The 16,228-nt window shown below is 46.3% G+C and overlaps 1 protein-coding gene across 1 annotated transcript; it reads right to left on the bottom strand.

Moving 5' to 3' along the window:
* Window positions 1–5,228: 5,228 nt before the first annotated feature.
* On the bottom strand, window positions 5,229–14,314 carry MFAP5 (microfibril associated protein 5). Its single transcript, XM_068701165.1, has 9 exons — window positions 14,157–14,314; window positions 13,709–13,771; window positions 11,062–11,109; window positions 9,891–9,926; window positions 8,873–8,908; window positions 8,117–8,152; window positions 7,330–7,417; window positions 6,817–6,890; window positions 5,229–6,207 (listed from the first exon to the last, which is right to left on the bottom strand). The coding sequence occupies exons 2-9, from the start codon at window positions 13,767–13,769 to the stop codon at window positions 6,086–6,088; spliced, it is 501 nt and encodes a 166-aa protein (XP_068557266.1). The 5' UTR covers window positions 13,770–13,771; window positions 14,157–14,314; the 3' UTR covers window positions 5,229–6,085.
* Window positions 14,315–16,228: the final 1,914 nt, after the last annotated feature.

Raw genomic sequence — 16,228 nt, forward strand, 5'->3', positions numbered from 1 at the left:
TGAAGGTTATGCCTGTCTCCAAGAAGCACAAATTAGCTTTATCTCACCACTCCGAAAGGGAACTGGTTGAAGTAGTACAGAAGAAAATCAGAAAAACAGCTGCACCAGGCTGGAGCTCAGGAGGTTGGACAAGGACAGCATAAGAGAACTTGGTGCTTCTCACTCCCTAAAGCTCAGCAAAAAGTCAAGGAGAAGTCAGGAAAGCAGCAAAGACCAAGAAGCACCTGACTCTTAGCAGGCACTGCAAAAAAAGCACAGAATAGCTCTGGCTCTGAACAAAGTACTGAGCAAAGCCAAGAAACCGGCAACCACAGTGGCCAAGAAAGCAATCAAGAGACGAGAGAATGTGAAAGCTGACAAACCAAAAAAGGCAAAGATCCCATCTAAGGGCAGAGCAGTGAAACCCGAGGCTGACAAACCCAAGGCAGAGAAATCAAAAGTGGCTCAGTCTAAGCAGGCAGTGCACAAGAAGAAGCAGATGCTATATGAGCACAAGCAAAGAGCCCCACTTCAGGGACACAGAATATAAATCCTTTAGTTGAAAAATTGATTTTAATAATGTTCTGCATTTTTAATGCAGTTTCCCAAAAAGAAGATAAGTAATTGTAATTATTAAAATACTTTGATTTGAAAGAAAGCTCAGGCTTTGTATGAATGATAATATTTCTTTTTGCTATTTTCTTCAATTCTCTGCAGCAGAATTGTAGAGAAGAGGGAGCCAGACTCTCCTCAGAGGTGCACAGCAAAAGGAGCAGAGGCAACAGGTTAAAGCTGCAATAAAGGAATTTCTGATTTAATATCAGTAAAATATTTTCCATCTCAAGTACAATGCAGCGCTGGAACAGGTGACAAGAGAGGCTGTGGATTCTCCATCCTTGTCAACTTTTTCAAAACGTAGCAGAACTAAGTTCTGATACAATTTATATTATTGGAAACACTTACTAAAAAAAAAAAAAAATAATTAAAAAAAACCCACACACATTATTTTAGTGGCAAAAGTAGACAATTAAATTGGTTCACGATGTTCCACATTTTGGGATTTACTTATTTATTTATTATGGACTAAAATTCAACTCTATTTTGTTGAAGTTTATTCCACCTTGCTGCATTAAAAGGGCTAAGGATGGAAAAGGAACAGAGAGAAAAGAAGCAAGATACTGAAGATCACAGAGCAGAAAGTGGAGATGCAGAAACAGAACTCAGACCCTCAGACCTCCTGCGCCCCAGTCAAGGGACTGTTCACAGCTGGACCCATGCAGAGACATGTACACCATCCAACAACGTCAGACTATGTGGAGACAGGAGTAAATGGGATCGGATCATGTATCTTTAAAATATTTTGTAATTTTTTTTTAATGTAAGTTATTTTTGGTTTCAGTCCAGCTACTCTTTATGTAACAGTGGTGTTCCTTCTGCATGGATTGCAAGCACAGCTCCCCCCTGTGAAGGACAAGCCCGCATTGCAGTCAGCAGCATGCCCTTTAGGGATCCCTCCAAGCTGAGTCACCGGATGACACCACATTTTGTTCGTGCTTCACCTGCTCGTAGGCAAGATCCAGACAAAACAAAGCTTCCTTATTTTGTGGCAGCCGCTTCCAACAGCCTCCCCATGATTCCCCACAGCAAAAGCTGAGCAACAGCATTGCAGAGGGTGTAACATATTGGTCTGAAGTACTCCTTTTCTTTCCCACCTTGGGAAGACCGATCGACCTTCACATTCTGAGAGCAGCGGAAAGCTGTTGTCTGTGCAGCCAGGATGGCAGGGGAAGGCCAGCTCCCTGTCCTCAGCAAAGCGAGGCACCACTTCAGACTGGCAACCAGGCACCAGGATGCTGGGCACTGCAGCCTTGAAACTGGCACCGCTGATCAGTAATCAGGAGCTGTGACAGCAAGATGAGCAAAAACAGCCATTGCGTGGGAAGCGACGGCAGGCCGTGTTACTCCCCTTCCAGGTCAGAAGAGTTTATGAAAATCAGCCACAAACTCTATGCTGTGCTTCTGACGTGGAACTCTGGCACCTTTCTGGCTTGTTCAGCCTCACAGACTTTACTGGAGCTGTGTTTAAAACCACTTGTGCAGTTTACAAGAGAAAAGCAAGGTGCTGAGAACAAGCAGTGTCCAGAGACCTGCGATTCAGAGCTATGGCAACTCAGGTGGGAATGGCAGGGGAGGTAAATACTAACAGAGATTGAGAAACCTGTCCGTGGGCTCCAGTACTGAAGGGCAAGGGAAGAATAAACCGAATCATAAGAGGACAATGGCATATGTGCTCAGCTCACATAGCCCATGGAACATGCTGGTAGGACACTGCAGAGACAAAAGAGCTCATGAGTGCAAGCAGGATCAGGCCTGTGTAGGCGGGAGCAGCATTTACAGTCACTTGGGCTGGGGCTATTTTCATTACAATCGTCCAAAACAGGGACTCACCAATGTTAGCCAGCAAGAAACATTGATCCTAGGGGACAGTGTTTTGCAATAACAGGTGTTGCAATAACATGTTCTTCAGTCCTGAAGAATGTTGGGACATTATTAGAGGCAGTTCAATGGTTAATATGGCCCACAGACACTTTTGTTCTAGAAATAGCATCTAAATGCAATCCCCTTGACTGCTTGCACAGGTACAGACACTGCCTAGAGTCCTCTATACTCTGGGTGCTCCATCTTTGTAAATGAAATGCGATGCACAGTTAGTGCCTGATGAATCCATGTGAAAGTCAGAAGTTCAATGAAAGATCCTTTTTTTCTAATCCTCTTGACCTAGATGTGTAATATTTAATGTAGTAGATCTTTCAGTTATCCTCATTTCTGAGCTAAATGTCTCTACTGGACAAATTATTTGCTTATAAGATGATGCATCACAGCTCTACTCTTGCTTCCACCACCTTACCATTTTATTTAGAGACAGTAATTCTCTGTCATTAAGTCACGGCACATGCTCAGTGAGAAGATGTGTTTTCAGCATGCATCTCATGGGCTGGGAGAAGTTATCCCTGTGCTCAGCAGCTACCAATTGTCAAGAAAATCTAGCACAACCATCCATTTAAGAATAAAATAAATAAATAAATAAATAAATAAATAAATAAATAAATAAATAAATAAATAAATTGCTGAGTGTAATTTTCTGTGTCTGTAAGAAAAAAAAATAAAAAACAAACAAACAAAACAAAAACAAATACTCCTAGAAAGACCTGTGATTCATGAGTGAAGGGTGGGTGGCAGCCCAGGACTGAGCTAGCAGGCAGTAAAGAGCTCCAAATGACGGATTCGAGCTGGAGTCAAATCTAACCATAAATCAGTAGGAAATACAGCCAGAGACAAATAAACCCAAACACATGAAAGTTGCCAAGAACAACAGGAAATAAATTTTCTTTTAATAGTTTGTGTGTATTATATGGACTCTAGCATTAAAACAATGTTCTCCTGGGGAGGAGCACCTCTTCCTGCCCCTGCTAAAAGCAAGCAACAGAAAGGTTTCAAACCATTCCCCAAATTTATGAATGTTAAATTTCTATGTACTGTACAGTAGCTATGTTATACAGTTATATATTTATATATCAGCTTACATTCAACTCTAAATACAGGGTGGAGACTTGCCCTAGAGCAATTTCCAAGAGCTCTATCTGACATCTCCGGCTTACCTTCCTCCTCGCAGGCAAATTTTACAGGTACCCTACCACAGAAGTCAATGGCTGCACATGACTTGAATGGCTTTGAGATCAAGCTCTTGGTGCCCTCCTCTACAGAAACACATACTCTCAGTATAGAGAATATCCTACTCCATCCCTAATCTAGTGAGCCTTGAGTACTCAAGATCATTGTTGTCTGTGTAGGAGTGCTATGCTCCTGTGTATAAGATGAAATTCCAGTCACTGCATAACCTGGAATTCTTTCTCCTGCATAATGGAGTAACAGGGAGAGATTTACCCCATCTATGGCCAATTTTGACCTTATGTAGAACACATACGCCTCTGCACAAGGATATTTTCCCCGACACAGAAGACATAATGCAGTTTCTTGCTGCATACAGCAGAAACCTAAGTCATGTGGAGAGGCTATTACACTATCTGTTTTTCTTCTCAATTTTCTGAGAATTCTGCCTCTGCACAGCATCCTGTCCTCTCTATTATGTTACTCCGGCTGTTCAGCAGACCAGTGCTCCTGCCAGGCTGAATGGTACTCGGTTCAGCAGCAGAGCATATTATGCAATGAGTGTCAATGCCTGCTCTAGCAAAGTGCCTGTCTGTTGCAGTCAGGAACAATACTTAGAGATCCTAGACACAGGTTCTCTCTGGTCTTCTGCTGCAACGAGCTAAGCTGCTGAGTTCAGGTGCCCCACAGAATGGCTGATCATGTTACCAGAAGTCATGAAGAGTGGTTAAGACACTTCAGACAGCTCCTTCCCTTTCATTCTTGCAGTGAAAACTGGCTATATACCTGGAAGCGTTTGCTATGTATCTGGAAAACAAGGTTCTCTAGCAGCCAACAGACATTCAGTGCTACCAGAGTGAATATTTTCCCAAGGTTGGTCTGTCTCTGTTTTCAAGCCTGTAGATACATGTATGTCCACCACCTCACAAGTAAGGCTCCGTGCAGGACTGCATACAAAGTGAACCTGCAGATAAGGATTCCTCTCCCACATCCCATTCCAATTTGTGACTCCTTTCTGCTTTGTGCAGAAGCTCCCTGGTCAGGAGGTAGGAACTGAGGTGGAGATACTGAAAGCAGGCTCAGCAGCTGGAGAGTGTAGAGGTATCCAGACCATGACAAGGCATCAGAACAAGCTAATTCATTGCCTTCTGCCTTGTCCTTCAGCCCAGAAGAAGCAAGTTCCCAGTTCTCCAAGGACATGCACATTCTCTGGGCTCTCTTGGAGCTTAGGAGCAGATGCAGCCATATTTCTGCTCCTTGGAACTTGCCTGGAATGGGCATGAGGAGAGGAGAGGAGAGGAGAGGAGAGGAGAGGAGAGGAGAGGAGAGGAGAGGAGAGGAGAGGAGAGGAGAGGAGAGGAGAGGAGAGGAGAGGAGAGGAGAGGAGAGGAGAGGAGAGGAGAGGAGAGGAGAGGAGAGGAGAGGAGAGGAGAGGAGAGGAGAGGAGAGGAGAGGAGAGGAGAGGAGAGGAGAGGAGAGGAGAGGAGAGGAGAGGAGAGGAGAGGAGAGGAGAGGAGAGGAGAGGAGAGGAGAGGAGAGGAGAGGAGAGGAGAGGAGAGGAGAGGAGAGGAGAGGAGAGGAGAGGAGAGGAGAGGAGAGGAGAGGAGAGGAGAGGAGAGGAGAGGAGAGGAGAGGAGAGGAGAGGAGAGGAGAGGAGAGGAGAGGAGAGATCTCCTCTGATCCAACATAATCTTCTTGAGAAAAATATAATGCCGTACTAAATCCAGAGTTCTTCCTTTTGGTAGCATTTGTGTATGAGGGAGGCAATGGGCTTGAAAGAACTTCCCAGAGGTAGTTATAAATGATCTGCTGCCATACAGGGACAATGAGGTTTGTCTTGGGTTGAGGACAGCTCATCTCCCTGTCCTGTCACTTCTCTGAGTCCAGCAGACAGAGGGAGTCTGTGCTACCACAGAGCAAACTCAGTGGCTGAGCAGGACTGGAGAAGCACAGGCTGAGCAAGTGTATCAGAACTCACACTGATGCCATGCAAGAAACCTAGGCAAAGGCATAAAGTCTAGGGCATCAGGGTTTGCACTCCTTCACATGAGACAGCCTAGGGCATCTCTGCCATAGGAGAGGATTACATCCTGTCTCATTCAGGTTTCTCTGCAGGGGCAAAGAAGAGAAGATGCAGCACAGTTATAAGGACCTCTGGGAAATGAGCAGATCATGGCCTGCTGAACAGAATCTGAAAGAGAAGGGGAGCATCCCACATCCTCAGCAACAGATAGAGGATAAGAGCAGCCACGACGACAGGGTAGCAGACAGGGACTCTGTGTGCTGCAGCACCTGAAGAAGAGGATGTGGGAGAATGCAGAGAAGTAAGGAAATGGTGGGGGAATCACAACAAGCAAGAAGGACTTCTCTTGGGTTGTAGGTGGCAGATGATGATTTCTCTTCTCTCCCTTCCTTTTTCTCTTCTACTGCTGGTAGCTTACAGAGCACCAGGGCTTCTCTGCTGCTGCTCCAGGAGCTGTCTGCAGGGGAGATGCGCGAATTGCCCCGATCGGCGGAGACGTCGAGAAGGAAGGCCAGCCAGCTGGCGGCAGATCTCATCTGAAGACAGAGCAAATACATGTTGAGGGATAATCAAAGTTTCCTTCAAATTCTTCACTGTCAGAATAGTTAGAAGTACATCCTTCTCTGTGCCTGCAGAAACTTTTGGAACTGCTGAATGCTCATATACATGAGGCAAGCGACTAAACCCTTAGGCCTTTGTTAATTCTCTTGTGGCTTTATTCATGTACAATACATATTAAAATCATTCAAATTTTGCTGCAACAAAGACTGCATGAGAAATCTTGACTGGATCCAGTTTTAATTTGTGAATAGAAATACTGACAGTTACTCTTTGACCTCAAAGGAATGTAACTTTGAATAAAGGCTTGCCTGGAGTTAGTGGAGCATGATGAAGGCTGAGTAGACTCAAGCCAGAATCAAGAGCTCTATAACTTTTTGGTAGTACAATATCTACTTCCTAGCGTTTTTCATGGCATGCATACTGGATCCTGCATTGCATTAGAGCTCCCCCAAAATAAGCCCAGGGAAACTACTACATATTGATTGGGGCTGGGAAATATGTGAGCTTGAAGCTTGGAGACAGTGTCAGATGGCTACAGCTATGCTTGGATTTCCTTTTCTAGGTCAGCTTGTGCTGTCACTCACCTTGCATGACCTCGTTCTCTTTGCAGACAATGCGGGAGCACACCTCCTTGTTTATTATGTACATGCGCCGCACGCTGAGGGATCACCAGGAGCACACCAAGGACAGTGGAGAAAGGCACAGGGACAAAAAGAGACAAAAAAGGGATATAGGTAATAAACATTATTTTATGTTTATACTCATGATGAGGAGTCAAACACTAAATCTTTAGGATTAGTTAATCTAGAACAAGGCTGTTGTCAGTAGAAAGGTAGCCTTAATTAAGACTTCATGATCTGGCCAAAGCTTACATAAGGATTACAAAATTGGACACAAAATAGCTTTTTAGTGCTGCACAGATAGTAGTTATTATGCTGTTTTAATTAATCACCTTAAAAGGCAGCTCTGAGGATAGGATTAATCTCACCAACTAGTCCCAAAGGAAGCTCTAGTTTCAAAAGGAAACAACTGCTGAACTGGTCATGCCATTTCTGGAGAGTTTTTAGGCTTTTTGCTGGGGACTACTGTTTTCTTACCTTGTAACACAGAGGTAGCTGATACACTGCTTCACAGGCTTGTGAACAGAGTACAGGCGTGTACAAGGGAACTGCTCTTCACGACAATCTGAGAACACACACATAGAGGTGCAATCCAGCATCATGGCAGCTACATGCACGCATATAGTTTCACTAGGTACTGTTCTCCAAACTTCTAGTGAAGGCCTCTAGGCTCCACTTTCCATCCTCATGTGAGAGATGGGTATGGTTTAGAGAAGAAGAAAATAAGTCAACTATTTCTGATTCCCTTGCCTCATAAGACAAAAGCAAGGAAGAGTAAAGTGAAGTGTAAAACAAGCCCAATGGGAATTCTCAACACTGAAAGCACACATTTTAAGTGGGACAGACACAAATAAAATGTGAATTGTAGTTGTATATTTCACATGCGTGTTTCTAATAGATCTACAACCTCACACTTTGGGTCACAAATTCTATTTCTTTCTTCTGGACAATCAACCCCATAGCAAACTATGATTTTTTCCCCCCCCCCCGCATTTCCTTCTGAAACACCAGCCCTTGGCCACTCAGCAGGTCTGGTCTAGTTGTCTGCTAATTCCTCCCATCCTGGGCATGCCACTAAGTGAAAGACTTCAGCTTCCACTACTGCCATTCTTCAGTACTCCTACCACAAGGAATAGAATGAAGTGAACTCTTCAGCAGGCCTCGGGAGATGAAGCTCAGTGCTCAGACAGCACGTGCTGGGAGAGGTAACAGGGAGGGTGAAAGGGGGCCAGGGAGAAGGTGCAGGCAGCGAACTTAAACATACCTGATGAAGCTGTTGTGGTTTCACTGTCAGACTGAACTGGAAGACAAAGTTAGTGTGGTTTACCATGATTCCTTCCTAGACGTCAGATTATTCAAAACAAATACCTGGAAAGTTCTTTCAAAAGCCCTCCATTGTAACTTCTGATGTGGAAAAACCTTTTATTGTTACTAACATGAAACAAAAGAAGGTACAAAAGCAGTATGAATCTAGTACCAGCTATCTAGCCAACAATGGTAAAAATCCATTCGAGCTTTACCATGAAGCATTACCACTTCTGTTCAAAATCACACTGTAAAGACATCCCAATTTATAATTCAAAAGGCTGAGTATATGTCACTGTAATTGCCATCTATCTAGACAAGCGAAGGAGCCTGTGACTGACTCTTCTTACCAGATGGTTCTTTAATGCCTGTGACAAGGCAGCAAAAGATGTTTGGTTTTATTATTCCCTCTTATAAACCAATCCAGCCCTATCACAGTAAAACACAGTAAATTTTATTTACCCAGTGACAACCTGGAAGGGAACTCAGAGGATTTGATAGGTGCAAGCTTTCATCAGTGGTAATGGAGGACTTCTCCTTTTCCTACTTACTTCACGTGCAGTAACACCATCCAGAAGCACAGACAAAACACATGGATGTAGAGAGGAGTCTTCTGGGCATCAGAGCCCAGTTAGGGGCATTCAGGGAAGGAGGAATTCTGGGTGGAGGAGAGGGAAGGTGGAAACATTCAACTGCGAAGTGAGGATAAACTCACCAGGACTAAGAAGAACAGGTGGTGTTACAGCTGCAGCTGGAAAAAGAGAAGATGTTCTGAGAGATCTTAATTTGAGCTTTCAGTCTCTTCCTCCCTCCCTCCCACAGTTCTGCCAATGGCTCATCACTATCGGTGTGTAGCCATCCCACATGCTGTTCGTAGTATCACCACAATCCAGCCTGTCAGGGTAACAGCAGGCTTCTCCTGTGAATATGCTGGGTTCCCTACGGCTGATGGGACGCTGTACAGCAGAGATGGGCCCCATGGTACACCTTCTATTAAGAGTTTCTTCTTGATCCCTCCACAATAAGTGTTTTGAAACTAAAGTCTGCTGTCAAGGCTTCGTGTTTATCTTTTTCAGGTTTAGACGTAGGTTAGCCACAGACACTTTCATATGGACACAGAATGTCTTTATTTATCCTCCTACAGACTGTCAAGTCTCACAGACCAAACATGAGACTCGTCGGTTGCCTTCACCTACCACCACCCACCAGGAAGATCATGCACCATATGTACATGACACTGTGCTTCCACTTTGCTCCTCCATGACAGCTGCTCAGGTTGACCCACAATAGTCTCGCCAGCCGATGGGCATAGTCACAGAGCGGAGGAGATACCACGGAGCTGCTCTCAAGCATGGCTGCTGGCTGGTAGCAGACATGCACGTAATCTTTTGTTGCAATGCTGTCACATTAACTGGTGAACCTGACCAATTTCTCCCCCTTGTCCCTTAATGTCTTCCTCCCTGCAGCTTTCTCTGAAAGCTCAGGGTGCGTGAGCTTCAGTTGTCATGACTTCTTGCAGTGCGAACAACTTCAGACAGCCCTGCGTACACAAGGTGAGACTGGCACAGGAAGGGCTCCCCAAGAGCTGTAAATGCTGGAAGAGCATGTCTAGGTGTCAAAGATGGGGAGGAGGGGTTTCCGAACATAATGGGTAATTTCTGGGGCTATATAAGTGGCATTAAAGGTGAACAAGGGGAAAAGAGGCCTGAAGTTGCTGCGAGGTAAGAACTTACCAGGTGTGCTGATGAAAGAGTCAGTTTGAACTTCACCTGGAAAAGAGAGAATGTCCTGAGAGAGACTGTTGTTACTTTTGTGGTTCCTTACACAGTAAGCCATAGCTAGCTTGAATTTTCTTGGCTGCCATGATATGCTCGGGAAATAGAGGGGTTCAATACAGTATGTACATAAACATGGTAATCTCATCTCACCCTTATCCATTGCTCTCCCCAGTGGCTAAGCTGGAACTAGATTTCTTAGTGCACAGGTTATACTAACCCTTACTGAACTCTGGCTCACATATGGCCATGGGTAGGCATCTTGACTGGAAGGAAAAACTCATAAAACCAAAGCTCTGGCAGTTCCTGCAGCAGCAGGACAGGCAGCTGGAATACCTGCTGCACAGAAGGAGGGATGCAGCTCCAGAAGCTAGGCTTGGCTGCAAAACTTCATCAGCAGATATGTTTCTTTCAAACGCAACTGATGGCAAAGCTAGGTGTGATGGAGAGATAAAGTGTGAAGCAAAGAGGAACTTGGTGAACATATTCTGGTCTGGCTTCTGAATAGCTTTCTGGAAAGCCCTGGATATTGCACATGACAGGATTATATCTGGGAGATGTCTGAAGTCTGAGCCAGTAACTTCAGTTTGAAGAAAAGGCTGGCTCTTGTGGTTCCTCTGACTCCTGAAGTACAATGCAAACATGTATTTATTCTACCTTATCATGTCACAGAAATGGAAAAAGTAAGAGACAGAGGGATAAAGCAATTTAGATGCTAAAACACATTAATTATGAAGATCAGTCAATATCCTTTCTCAGTGGCCCTCCCTGCTAAAGCATCGCACCACTTGTGCACCTGTATGCTCAGAATTTTCTTGAGCAGTTTTAGAGGTCCCCTAGCTTCTCAGTGCTAAAGAAATGTGGCTTCTCATGGATCTCCCACAGCCCCTGACTGCAAACATAACTTCATGCAAAGTGTTTAGCACCCCACACTACTGAATTATTTGTAAAGAACACGCAACACTTAGCAGATTGTCTTAGAAGCCTTGTTTAATCTTCACTGAAAGACAAGGTTACAGCATCAAAAGCAAGGAAACAAAGAATAGTGTTTGCAATTAAGTAGGCTGTAACTGTGTAGGTCAACTAGATGACATGAGCTCCTAGCACACCACATGCCTGTGATACTCACCAGTTACACTGTCCGGTTCTTGCCCATTGACGGCCCGTGGAAACCAGTCTGCAAGGAGAGAAGACAGGAGAGTGAGGAAAGGACACAGAGTGATTTCTATAGGCTGAAGGCCTTGTGAAATTTGTTGAGATTCTTGTTTGTCCAGGAGACAACACTGCCCTCTGCTGAAGGGAGAAATGCTCTCCTCTCTGCCTCAGCCTCCACTGGTGGCTGGGTTTCCTCTACAAAAACTTGTGGATACAGTGAGTCCTGATTCTGTCACTGCTGCTTCCATCGGGGCTGAAGGTTGAGCACAGGAACCTCCAGATCCACCAGACTTTGCACGCCTGCATCACCCTTTGATGCACTTTGAAAACAAATTGCACCTTGCCTTCCCACTCTGGAGGTTGGTCAAAATCCCTGTCTGCATTTTAGAGAAGAAAGAGGAAATTGAATCATGGAAATTATTTGCTTGGAGTCACAAGAGTGAGTTGTTGGCACAGTAAGCAACAGATTGCAGGTCTTGCAGCTCCTTAAGCAAATAATTATGTGGTCCATCAACCCCCCTGGGTATGGAGCACAGAGTGGAAGATGTTTTCCCTCTCAGCCCCTGCAAGAATTTGAGAGGGAGAATGAAGGCTTGACTGTGCATGCCGTATGGCAGAGGAGAGATTGAAACTGAAGTAGACTGTTCATTTGTCCAAACATAAACGGTGAGAGAGCTGCTTCCTCCAGTAGCCAGGAATAGGAAAATATTTCCTGCTAGCCACAGAGGAGGGAAATGTCTGCATAACTGGGGGTGGGTTGAAGGAAAGAGTTGGCAGGGAAAAAAACAACAGTGATCTGAGGCACTGCAGGGATGTGTGCAGGACCAGCCAAGCACAGTATACCCTGCTATATTTTATTAACTCAGCCTTTAGCTTAATGGGAGCACTGCATGTGTAAAAAGACTATCTGGTCTGGAGCTTTAGTCTTAGTTCTTACTCATTCCAAGAGCTGTTACTTGCAGGCTGCAAAAGGACTCTTGGGGCCTCTATTTAATCCTGCTCTGTGGCATTACAGGACCCTGCTATTCCTTTCCACAGCCAGCTGCCAGCAAGGGCTCAGCTGCTGGCTGTTGACCCAGGGAGAGTCAGACATGTATAATAACTTACGTACGCACTGTAGTGGAGCCCAAAACTTTTCCTGTTCTGGCTAGTTTCGTAATGGTTATAAGCAGAGGAAAAAAAAATAAAATAAAAAAAAATCTTTACTTTCTAAATTGTTCCTAATACAAAAGGAAGAATTCAAATTCTGACATAAACCCAACCATTTTAACACTGAAAAGTCAGCTTTTACTACTACATCTTTTCTTTTTTTTTTTTTTTTTCGTCAGATTTTCAATTACTTCAATTTATATTTGTTCAGGTGCCAATTCATATGCTTTATAAATGCTTGGATTTTGTTATCCAAGCTGCAGTAACTTCACCCTTGAAGTCTCAGAAAACTGCAACCCTAACACACCAAATCTGTAGCTGACCCAAAACCAAAAATGATGAGACATCAGGTGGTGATTCCTGCTAATTTCCAAGTTAAATACAATATTTACAAGAATTTAACAGAAATTCTAAAACAAGATACACAGAAGCAAGAAATCTTCCTTTGAGGCCTCATTTCATGTATTGTAAAAAAACAACATTTTTTTTTCTACCTTTAACTTTGTAAGCCACCTACAAGTTCAGCTCTTGGATGCCTTTCCTCCCTGCTTCATAGTAACAAACACGACATCCTCTTTGTGACAAATACTGTGCATGCTTACAGGAAAAAAAAAGTGTTATTGGGAATAAAACCAGGCTTCAGTTAAATCCCAGATCCAAGCAGTGACCAAGCAACAAGGGAGGTGCATCTCAAGCTACCTATTTCGGCATGAGGGGAGGACTGAGTAGAGAAAATTAGGATAACTTGGTTTGAATGTAATAGGTGCAGTCACCCTTCTGTCATACAGTCTTTCTGTGATGAAACTCTCTCCACTCACTGGAATTAAACTTCATTTGCTGTCTGTCCTGTGTCTTCTGACTCTAAAGGTTGACGCTGACCCCCTTCCTCTCCCCTCACAAAGCTGATCCTGCCAGGATTTTTGCCAAAGAAACTCCAAGCAAAGACACGAAGCAACAAAACAGAATAACAACAAAAGCTTTAAACTTTGGAGGTTAGGCTTGTCGAAACAACAACACTAAGAAGGACAAAACTTTCTGAAAACCACAGAGGCCGGGGGGGGGGGAACCTCCAGCAGGAACCGCTAGGGACAGCAACTGTTTCACAACATTTTGTGGACCATGAAGTACAGCAAAATCTATAGGAAGCAAAAACCCTAGCTAACCCTCTTTCTAAACTCTGAACCTGACTGCTCTGTTTATGCAAACATCCCCGTAGTGCAAGCGTTGGACCTCTGACTTGTGACTCCAGCTATTTGCTGAGTGGTTGACACATAACAGGAACCAGTCCCAAGTTGCCAAATTTTTCCTTACAACCCTCTATCTACCTTGCCTTTCCTGTTCAGTCCTTTCCCCTTCACCATCCATCTACATGTCTCTGTCTTTATCCTGAGATCATTGGCACATAAACCTTTGCAGGATACTCCACGGGGCCAAGGTAGAGAAGAAATCCTCCCCTTGGAGTATGGACTCACCGGCTGGGGACAAGAAGAAAGCTAAGAGACACAACAGCGTACAGGCTCCAGAGGTCTTCATCCCTGTGGACAGGAGGAGAGGAAAGATCTGTTAGGAGTGGGGATACTCTCCCCTGTAGCCCAGAAACTGCCTGCAGCCTCCATCTCCTTGTCCATTTGCCTCCCATTTGTTCTTCTCAGCTTTCCTCCCACCTGTCTCCCTCCTAATCTGCCTGTTTTCCAGATGTTTCTGAAACATTTTGGGCTCAACATGTAATTCCATCTGCCTTCTTTCTCTTTCCACCTCCTTTCAGTCTCCGTCCCTTTTTTCATCCAGGTGGCTAAGCCCCCCTCCACACACAAGGCCAGCATGCAAAGAAGAGTTATCTTGTTATCTCCCTCTACTCTTTGCTACTGTCACATTGTTTTAAAGGGTACGGAGAGAACGGATAAGATTCCCATCACTTACTGCTGCCCTCGGTCTCCACTTGTTTCAGCAGCAGACGCTCTGCCTTTCCCCTTCAGCGGTTCCCCCCACTTTGGCTACTGGGTAAATCACATGCAGCCACACCCAGAACATGCTCTACTTTGGGTCGTCTTCAAAATACAATTTTGGGAAGAAGTGGAAAAAAAAAAAAAAAAAAGAAGAAAAGAAAGAAAAAGAAGCCAGGGGGACGTTGGGACGTGGTGTCATCATGCTGCTGGAATGAGGTGGGGGGGGGAGCAAAGAGCAGCAGCCCACACCCTCATTCCAGAGTTTATTGTACTCCAAAGGGAGACTGCTCCTCCCATTCCCCCAGGATGGCCCAGCATCAGGATCGGATTCTTGTGTCGACATTACACATTTGGCTCTGCCCTCCTACACACTGCCCCTGCTCTCCACTGCATCGAGCCCTGTTTTCCCGTTTACTGCCCGTTTCTACCCCATCCCCGCAGTCCTCTATTCTCACCGCTCCCCTGCCCCTCTCCCGCGGGATGACAAGCTGCAGATCCCCCCATCCCCATCCGTGTTTTCCCTAAACCACACGCCCGTCTCGCCATGGTGACAGGACGGACTGTAGCCTCCCCCCGCTCCCCGGGATTACAGCATTCCCGGCAGGCAGCCCCATCCAGCCTGCGCTGCCAGTGATGCTGTGCAGGAGGAATCTGAAACCTCCCGGGGCCAGGGGGCAGGGCCAGGGGGCAGGGGGCAGGGGGCGAGCGCACGCCCCGGGCGGTCCCGGACCGGGATCGGGGTGCGGGGGGTTCCCGCCGGCGCCACCAGCCCCCGGCGCGCGAAAATAGGGCTGGCCAACAGCCAATCAGCAGACAGAAAGGCTGGTGACGTCACTCGTCGCCAGGGGAGGGGGGGGGAAGGGGAGTGACCCCCCCCCCCATCCCCGGGGGTGGGATGGGGATGGGGATATGGGATGGGGAGATGGGATGGGGATGGGGATGGGGATGGGGATGGGGATGGGGATATGGGGATATGGGGATATGGGGATGGGGATGGGGATATGGGGATGGGGATATGGGGATGGGGATGGGGATATGGGGGTGGGGATGGGGATGGGGATGGGGATATGGGGATGGGGATATGGGGATGGGGATGGGGATATGGGGATGGGGATATGGGGATGGGGATGGGGATATGGGGATGGGGCTATGGGGATGGGGATGGGGATATGGGATGGGGATATGGGGATGGGGCTGGGGCTGGGGATGGGGATATGGGATGGGGATATGGGGATGGGGATGGGGATATGGGGATGGGGCTATGGGGATGGGGATGGGGATATGGGATGGGGATATGGGGATATGGGGATATGGACTGGGGCTGGGGCTGGGGCTGGGGATATGGGGACGGGGATGGGGACGGGGATGGGGACGGGGACGGGGACGGGGATGGGGATATGGGAATGGGGATATGGGGATATGGGGATATGGGCTGGGGCTGGGGATGGGGCTGGGGCTGGGGCTGGGGATATGGGATGGGGATATGGGGGTGGGGATGGGGAAATCCTGCCTCCTTCTGCCTTCTCAAGCAAGGAGATGGCCCAGGCTCCCCCCCTCTACAGCAATGCAAGACAGAAACCTTGTAGGGGAAAACTGTGTCCCGTGAGGCTTACCCTGGTAGCTAGGTAACCCTCTCTTGTTCTCAACAAATGGCAAACTATGAGTAAAGTCCAATAATACCTTGTGTGCAGTTATTAAGGAAATCCTCACTAATCCTTCATCTGCCGTGAAGGACCCAAGCAGTGATATCTGCACGCAGCAGACCTGCAGCCAGCACTTACACCTAACACCCACAGCAGCTGAGCATTGCTCGAGGCAGAGCTGATGAGGACAGACAGAAGGGTACTTGCTATTATTTCTGGTCCCCCCAAGACTCAGAGGTAAAGCACCGGAGGTGGGCAGTAGCAGGAGATCGTCAGAGGGAATGGGGAAAGCTGGGCATTTCCATGTTCACCAGGGCGGCGTTTTGGACTGAAGCACCATCACTGTTTCAGTGGAGCTAGATACCACCAGTCCTACTTTCAAGGTCTGGCCAAAACTCAGTCC

This window comes from Anas acuta, chromosome 1, assembly GCF_963932015.1.
Source record: "Anas acuta chromosome 1, bAnaAcu1.1, whole genome shotgun sequence".
In the NCBI taxonomy this organism is placed as follows: Eukaryota; Metazoa; Chordata; class Aves; order Anseriformes; family Anatidae; genus Anas; species Anas acuta.